An 8,590-nucleotide genomic window follows, 5' to 3' on the forward strand; every position below is an offset into this window, starting at 1 on the left:
GGGGGGGGGGGGGGGGGGGGACATGGTAAAGAAAAAAATAATTGGGTTCATTAAAAAGCCCATTATATGGCCCAAGGCCCATATATACAACTAAACGAGAAACCCTAAATGCTCGATTATCATCTCTTTCGTCAGCCTCTCGAGTTTCAGTTCCTACTCTCCTGCCAGAACAGCTGCTGCGAAAAAAAAAAGTGAAAATGGTACAACTTCTGGTCCGAATTCGATCCGTTGTTCTTAAAATTGTTCATTCCTAACTCCATTATCAATTCCCTCTACTTGTTTCGTCTTAGATTGTCTATTGCATTATATGTTTCACCAATCCCAAAAAAGTGTTTTTTTTTAATCTCCATATTTGTAGTGAATTAACTGCGTTTATGGATTCTTTGAGCTTCTGTTTCTTATTATTTAAGATTCAAACTGTAGTAATAAATAGTATAAGCAGGGTTCGTAAGTATGGATGTGCTGGCATTTGCTTTGTATAAGATGGAATTGATTGGTGCTTCGTTAGTTTGTTAGCGTAGACATGGTTATGTAGTTTATAATTTATGCTTGGTAGAGAATATTCTAACTTATCAATCAATAGTCACTAGTTTACTTCCTATCCTTATAAGTGTCTCGTTCGACTTGTTATGCTAAACGCTACGATTCTTCAATTGGTTTTTAGGCACCAAAGAAAGGAGTTAAAGCGGTTACCAAGAAGAAGTCGGTATGTGATTTTGTTTTGCTCTCCCTCTCTTTCTCTATGTAGAAAGTGTTTGCTTTTCTCGGTTGTAAAACATTGTTCTTGGTTTCAGGAGAAAGTGACAAACCCTCTCTTTGAGAGGCGTCCCAAGCAGTTTGGGATCGGAGGAGCATTGCCACCCAAAAAGGATCTCACCAGATACATCAAATGGCCAAAGTCTATCCGCCTCCAGAGGCAGAAGCGTATTCTTAAGCAGAGGTTGAAGGTTCCACCGGCACTCAACCAGTTCACTAAGACCCTTGACAAGAACTTAGGTCCTTCCATCTCTTTCCCTTTTTGTTTCTACATAATACACTACTATGGATGTTGTCTGTTTAGTTCTACTCTCTAACCACATGTCTCTGTATAAACTGCAGCGACTTCTCTGTTCAAGATGATGCTCAAGTACCGGCCTGAGGACAAGGCAGCCAAGAAGGAGCGTCTTCTCAAGAAGGCTCAGGCTGAGGCTGAAGGAAAGACTGCTGAATCGAAGAAGCCAATCGTTGTGAAGTATGGTCTAAACCATGTTACATACCTCATTGAGCAGGTCCCTTTCTTTTTTCGGAACTAATTCAATTGGTTTCCCTCTAGGAATCGGTAAGCTTTCTGTAGGAATCTTGTCTGTAACCTTTCTGCTTTGTGTGATTGCAGAACAAGGCGCAACTGGTGGTGATTGCTCATGATGTGGACCCGATTGAGTTGGTCGTCTGGTTGCCTGCACTGTGCAGGAAAATAGAAGTTCCTTACTGCATTGTCAAGGGGAAATCACGATTGGGAGCGGTAATGATAATTGATTATATGCTCATCTTCTCCTTACAAGCCACATGTAATCTAATCTGTTATCTCATTCCTTTGTTGATGCAGATTGTCCACCAGAAAACAGCAGCTTGCTTGTGTTTGACCACAGTGAAGAACGAGGACAAGATGGAGTTCAGCAAAATCCTCGAGGCCATTAAGGTGAGATCCTTGTTCATTTTCAATTGCTGCGCGTGTGTTTAGTTTCTTTATAATGAATACTTTAACGTTACCATCGTTGGATATAGGCAAACTTCAACGACAAGTATGAAGAGTACAGGAAGAAGTGGGGAGGTGGAATTATGGGATCTAAATCTCAGGCCAAGACCAAGGCTAAGGAGAGAGTTCTAGCCAAGGAAGCTGCTCAGAGGATGAATTAGACTTGCCTTAATTTTACTTCTTTTTGGTGGAATCTGGTTTTTAAACTTAAATGAAAGTCCTTTGTTTTGGCTCCTGGGATCTCTCTAGATATAGCATTTCCTGCTTGTTTACCTTAGATATCAACTCGAGGTTTACAGAGTTACTTTTTGATAAGAATAAAAATTGCGTATTTGATGATAAGTAACGAGAAAAAGGAAAAAGCATTTCTCTGAACTTGTGAAGCTTAGTCCTTGGGGGAAGAATCTCATCCTGCGTATGACACGTTTTTTCATAATGACTAAAACAATAAGCATCTACGAATTTTTTTTTAAAAAGTAAAGCGATGACGAATGCACTCACTGACCGACCTTCTGTTCCTTTTGAGGTCGGTGCCATGTGGAAGTTAGAATACTATTTTCCACTGTTCTCTCGCCACGTGTCACCAATCCTGTGAATGTGCTGAACCAATTCGAACCAGAGGTAAAAGGGAACTCAAAATCTAAACCGGAGTAGTTGATAAACCGACCGACATGAGCAGAAGAGCCAATGAAAAGAGTGTGGAGCAACTGTAGGGGCAAACCCGTACAATTTCTCAGAAGATATTTTTCTATAAATTTAGGCTCTTCCTTATCTCTTGTCGTCTTCTTGCCGAGAAAAAAAAAAATTAAAAGAGCCTCGAAAAATTCACAGACTTGTCTCCCCTCTCCCTCTCTTTCTCACTCTTCAGTAGCTTCTGAAAATTTCACAGCCCTAAACAAACAAAAATGAGCAAGTTCTGGACTTTCCTCACCGCTCTTCACTCAGGCGCTGGGTATTTAGTTTATTCATCATCATCTTAACATTTTCTTTTATAAAATTATTTTGAATTTTACATTTATTTCGATCTCTAATATTGTTTGGTATGTATATGCAGTCCTCTGGTGATGTTGGTGTATCCATTGTAAGCTCTCACTATTTCGATCTATGTTCTTTTTTAAAAAAAAAATCATGAATTTTGAATTGAAAAATTTAATGATTTAATTGAAGGTACGCATCGGTGGTGGCAATGGAGAGCACAACCAAAGTAGACGATGAGCAGTGGCTTGCCTACTGGATCATTTACTCCTTCCTCACCCTCACTGAGCTGATTCTGCAGTCGCTTCTTGAGTGGATCCCGATCTGGTACTCGGTGAAACTGGTGTTTGTAGCTTGGTTGGTTCTGCCTCAGTTCCATGGTGCAGCTTTCATCTACAACCGTGTGGTGAGAGAACAGTTCAAGAAACACGGCTTCTTCGGCTCCTCCTTTCACACCAAACACTCCAAACCCAACATCATCCACTCCATTTTCCACCGGGTAATGATAATACTCTCTCTCTCTCTCTCTCTCTCTCTCTCTCTCTCTCTTTTCTTGAAATAACCAAAACAAACGTCAAAAAGTGAATTAATTGGGTCAAAGGAAAGAATAAACTTTTTTTTCTAGATTATGCATTTAGTTATTTGTTAATTAATCCTAGGAAACGTAACAAGAACTCTAACGTAACGAGTTTTTAATAATTTCACTGATTTATATCCTTTCGGTTAATTTGAATTTAAAACATATGTACTAGGAGGGACACGAGGCTCACTCTCACTGACGCCAAAGCAGAGGAGAAGCACGAATAGCATTGTAGTGGAGTTGGTGGTGGCCCCCGTCTTGTCTTATGTCTAATCTTTACTTTTGTTTTAGTTTTATTTAATAATTTGAGAAATGTGATGGATGATGACTAATGAGGTGTGTGATCGTTTAAAAGTAGAAATGGCTTCTTGTTGTTTTTGTTGTTGTTGTATTGCTTTAGCTTCCACGCGTATCTTCCATTTGGGAACACAAGTGTTAACGCTATTGTTTCAATCGCTTTCTAATGCTATATGACATGACTGAATAATTAGTCCTTGTGTTTTGAAAAATTAAAACATGTTTGATGTACTGGGGTACTTTTGTTTTCATAATCATAATTCATAAAAAAAAGTCTTAGTCACCAAAAGCAATGTCAAAAAAATTGTTAGGCTATTGTTAGGCGTTTTTACAAGATCGATTTATGAACGTGTAGACGCTTTGTCGGACTCCTAGGCGCCTAGACCATTTTATAACACTGGCCAAAAGTCATAAACATGTTTATTTTGTATCAACCTATTTGACGAAATAAAAGAAGCCTATTGCGCAAACTCGTAATCAATAGAATTGGGTATGTCATTGTTACATAATAACTTCATGGTGTCCCACTTGTTTTCTCTATTCTTTATTGGCATGATGATATGATTCTTTGGATCTTTCGTTAGCATGTGATTCAATGGCACGCATTAGTTAGATTACCTCTCTCAGTACCTTGGCTTGTATATGAACGTGTAAATGTTTCACCATTGCTGGTTCATCATTGGGACTTAGCTTTGTTTATTAACTATCCACACATATCTGCTGCTGTAGAATATGTTTCATGTCCACAAGACCTATTTTAAGATTTAGATGAAGATTGTATCCACTTTTTCTTTATATTCTCTTGTGATTTGATTTAAATGACCAGCTTGACTACAAAAGAAGAGACACTGACTGGAGTGAAGTAGTTCAACAATGGTCGCCATTCTCTAGTGAAGATCTTCTTCGTCAGGTGAATAATTTGCCTTTGTTCCATACGACTGATATTTTCCATGGAGAGGCAAAACGAAGAGTAAATTGTAATGATTGTTCTAGTACATTTATCCTCTATCATTAAACCTCCTGTTTGTAAATTATATTTTTTTCATGTGATTTCAAAAGCTGATACACGATGCTTCGTATGAAGTAAACCTTTTAGATTCCTCTTTGTAGATGCTTTGTTTTTGTTTATCCTAAGATATCATTCTAACAAAAGTATCAACCAACTACGGACCTTTAGTCATTCACCATATATATGTTTGGAAAAGTACATGTACTCCATCACACATACTTATCTCTTAGATTTGATTCATAAAATTATGTTTTAGTGAGTTAATAAAAAACAGTAATCAACATAAATTGACAAGACACTATATGGTAGGTAAGTAGCCTAGGAGGTATATCTTCTAATACTAAAAAGAAAATATTATCGAGCTTCTCTAAAAAACACTATAACTTCGAATATGAAATTTTTTTGCTCTAAAAAAAGAACTTCAAAATTTTGAATGTGTACTCTAAGGTATTCTCTTAAAATACTCTCTATTTTAAAATTTCCAAAATTGGTGTTTCCAAAAGCAAAATTTCAAACTTAACTTTAAAAATTATTTGTATTTAACACTATACTCCTTATATTTTTCATAATTAATGTAAATCCTTAAAACTTTTATAAATAACTAGCATATATATAAATATTACAAAATATTCATTATTAAAATCTTACACTAAAATATAACTTTATAAATAGAAATACATAATAAAATATTAAGCTACAAGAAAATAGCACATTATTCCATAAAATAATTTATGTAATGCTCCATGCATCTTCGGTTACACAAAATTTATTTGGATAATATTTTGGAGATTTTGGAGGTTCTGGAGAAAAATTACCAAACTATTTGTTTTGTTGTAATATTTAATTTTGTGTAATAATTATGTATTCATGTGCTTTTAATTTTTTTTTTAATTAAATTTCTTTTGTAGTATTTTTATTGTCTAATTCTAGCTATTATAAATATTATTTTAATTTTTTTTATTTAAATTTATATGAAAAACTTAAATTTATAAAAACAAATTTGAAATATTTATGAGATATAAAAAATTTAAAGATTAAAATGATAAACAAAAAATATTTAAGAATAAAAAATATTATGTGTAATTAATTGTAAAGACCAAAATGAAAATAAAATGATGAAATTTAAAATTTGAAGTTTTGAGATTAATAAGTTTAATTTTTCGAAACTCCGAATTTGGAGTTTTGAAGTTATTTTTAGGAGAACAAATAAACTTTATATTTGAAATTTTTTTTTGGAGATGCTGTGACTTAGCTATTCATGAGGTTGATCAAATGGAAGATTTTTGTATTAATCCTCTACAAAATTTGTATGAGTACGTATTTGTGTTTGTCAACTCCCACTCTCAAAACCCTTCTCTCTCTCTTCGCTAGGGGACTCTCGAAACTTGTCAATGAGATTTTCAAGCTTCAAAATTTCGACCGATCTTAGCAAAAATCGAAGGCTTTGAACATGCAAACAAATGTTTCGAATCCTGATCCTAATCAGCAGTATGATTTCACCAAGGAGATATGGAAGGCGCTCCAAGATCTGAAGCAGCTAGGAGCGAAAAAATCGAGGTGGTGTGTTCATGAGGATGCTCAAAAAGAGTTTGAAAGAGATCACCGAGTCTGTCTCTGGTTGCGGAAGGGCTAAAACCCTGTTCACAAAAATCCTGCGGGAATCAAAGTAGCCTTGTGGGCCACGTAGATGAAGTCTCCATTATTGAGCCGAGGAAGCTGAAATCTGGGTGAAGATTGAGTTTGACATCAATGATGTCATTACTCTTACCCGAGATGTGGAGATAATAAAGAACAAACCATCAGTGGAGTTAGACTTCCGTTACAGAGGTCTGCAAAAGTTTTACATCACTTGTGGTCGTGGAAGTCTACAACACGAATATGAAGTTTGTAACGAGTCAGCCAATCTTTTCCAACAGAAGCTGGACCTTATGGATACATGAACAAATCCATATGCGACTAGTGTGATTATCCTCTAATACAGCTGGATTGGCGCCCCTACAGAGGAGGAATCATAGATGATGAGTTACTATTAGGCTTCCAACCTAAAACCAATTGGTGATAAGTGGAGTGTCCCTTCCAACTACCGATGTAGGACACTTTGTGTCTAATACGCCACCTCGAGATGATAGCTCTTTGAGCGTCAATCTCGGAATGCTCGGACAAGGATCGATAGACCAACTTTGGGCCAGATCGATGGATCGGGTTGGACTTCGTGGATCGGTCTCTGATACCATGTTAAGCTAGACGGGCTTCCAACCTAAAACTAATTGGTGATAAGTGGAGTGGTCCATCTATCTTATATATTACTTAGGATCTTTTCCAACTAACGATGTGAGACACTTTGTGTTTAATAGTTACTGAAAGAATCCTTTTTGAAGAGAAGAATCTGAAAACGAGGGATGGCTAATATAATAATCAAGTATTTAAACTTTGTGTTTTATTTGTCAATTTCTCTGCTATGTTGTTTTTGGCTTACGATCACTTTGAAATCAGACATGTTGAAAGTAATTTCAGAACTAGAGAAAACTAACCATAAGGAAAATAATTAATGATATGGTTGGGAGACTTCAACGACATCAATGAAAACAAAGAGAAGGAGGGAGGCGTGAGACTTCTTTTTCTCTGTTTAGATCAATGATCTCAGTGAACGGATTGCATGATTTAAAATCCATAGGGAGACTCTACACACGGAATGTAAATAGATCTAAATACAACATTAGGTCGAAAATAGATAGAGCTATGGCAAACATGTGATTGGCTAGACCGTTACCCCTCAGCTCATGTTAGATTACTCCCTTTGATTGGCTCTGATCATAGACCTCTATTAGTGAGCACTGATCATATAAAATACAATAAAAGAAGTCTCTTTAGATATGATAACAGATGAGGTTAAACGAATCATCCAAGAAGTTTGGGTTAGTAAGTGCATAAATATTCCAGAAAATTTCTATAAGTTGATAGAAAACTGTAGAAGAGCTTTGTCTAGACGGAGAAGTGAAATCCCAAAAACACTCAGAAAATAATTTGTCAACTTAAGGACAAAATTCAGCAAGCTTATCAGTCATTAAATATAAATTGTTCTCATATCAATATTCTAAAGACTGAACTAAGTTTGCAGTACCCATTAGGCGAAGAGTATTGGAGAACCAAGAGTAGAGGTGCAGTGATTACGGCGTTGCCAAAAACACTCAGAACCAAGCTTATCAGTCATTAAATATAAGATTATTCTCATATCCTGCTTAAAGCAGTGATTACGGCGTTGCCAACATAGGCAATGACTTGTTTTCTGCTTCCAAAAAGGTTTATTGAAGGAGATTACATCTGCTATGAGAAGATTCTGGTGGTCTTCCCACAAGGACAAGTACAAAAACAAAATACTTCATGTTGTATGTTGATGCTTCATGGAAGAATAAAAAAGAACTTGCAGGTGTTGGATGGTCCTTGCATTGCAGAGAAGGCACTCAACACATACAAGGTTCTTCATCAATCCAAGCAACAAACTCTTCCCTAGAAGCTGAAGCACAAGCACTATCTATGGCTGTCGAGGAGACTGGCGTATCAGAACATTGTCTTCATGACCGACAGCAGGTTGCTAGTTGATGAGTTGAACCAGTTCAACACTGGATCAAACATCTGCGACACGGACAACGCTTCTGTGGTACATGACATTATCCAAATGTCAAAATTAAATGGCTACAAATTCTGTCATGTACTCGTTCTATTGTAAGTAGGGTTGATGAACTTGCAAAGTTTTTCTTTTTGTAAAATAAAATAATTATGGATTCTTCAATGAACTTGCAAAGTTAGCTAGAATAAACAAGAAACAAGAAAAGTTATGTAATATATTGGTTTTATTAATGAAAAACCGTATTTGTGTTTGTCATTGTACTGTTTTTTTTTTTTTGTCACTGTGTCAGTGTAGTGTTAAAAACCGAGAAAAGAAGAAACCAAAAGTAAAAGAAAGAGACACGTGGTAGTTTTTTTTTTTTTTTTT

At 36.0% G+C, this 8,590-nt stretch overlaps 2 protein-coding genes across 2 annotated transcripts; both read left to right on the forward strand.

Moving 5' to 3' along the window:
* Positions 1-127: 127 nt before the first annotated feature.
* LOC106342674 (60S ribosomal protein L7a-2-like) lies at positions 128-2,014 on the forward strand. The gene is made up of 7 exons (XM_013781681.1): positions 128-200; positions 665-706; positions 795-996; positions 1,099-1,268; positions 1,373-1,501; positions 1,586-1,678; positions 1,765-2,014. The coding sequence occupies exons 1-7, from the start codon at positions 198-200 to the stop codon at positions 1,894-1,896; spliced, it is 771 nt and encodes a 256-aa protein (XP_013637135.1). The 5' UTR covers positions 128-197; the 3' UTR covers positions 1,897-2,014.
* Positions 2,015-2,429: 415 nt separating this feature from the next.
* Positions 2,430-3,785, forward strand: LOC106342952 (HVA22-like protein d). Its single transcript, XM_013782027.1, has 4 exons — positions 2,430-2,687; positions 2,790-2,816; positions 2,903-3,209; positions 3,463-3,785. Exons 1-4 carry the CDS (start codon positions 2,641-2,643, stop codon positions 3,487-3,489), a joined length of 408 nt encoding a protein of 135 aa, XP_013637481.1. The 5' UTR covers positions 2,430-2,640; the 3' UTR covers positions 3,490-3,785.
* The last annotated feature ends 4,805 nt before the right edge of the window (positions 3,786-8,590 follow it).

This window comes from Brassica oleracea, chromosome C1, assembly GCF_000695525.1.
Source record: "Brassica oleracea var. oleracea cultivar TO1000 chromosome C1, BOL, whole genome shotgun sequence".
In the NCBI taxonomy this organism is placed as follows: domain Eukaryota; kingdom Viridiplantae; phylum Streptophyta; class Magnoliopsida; order Brassicales; family Brassicaceae; genus Brassica; species Brassica oleracea.

What these genes read in the sequence shown, in the direction of transcription:
- LOC106342952 (XM_013782027.1), top strand. Translation starts at nt 2,641, where the DNA reads ATGAGCAAGTTCTGGACTTTCCTCACCGCTCTTCACTCAGGCGCTGG. An exon ending in GTGATGTTGGTGTATCCATT is followed by an intron (nt 2,817 to 2,902) that starts GTAAGCTCTCAC and finishes ATTTAATTGAAG; the next exon opens with GTACGCATCGGTGGTGGCAA. An exon ending in TCCACTCCATTTTCCACCGG is followed by an intron (nt 3,210 to 3,462) that starts GTAATGATAATA and finishes CATATGTACTAG; the next exon opens with GAGGGACACGAGGCTCACTC.
- LOC106342674 (XM_013781681.1), top strand. An exon ending in CGGTTACCAAGAAGAAGTCG is followed by an intron (nt 707 to 794) that starts GTATGTGATTTT and finishes TCTTGGTTTCAG; the next exon opens with GAGAAAGTGACAAACCCTCT. An exon ending in GACCCTTGACAAGAACTTAG is followed by an intron (nt 997 to 1,098) that starts GTCCTTCCATCT and finishes TATAAACTGCAG; the next exon opens with CGACTTCTCTGTTCAAGATG.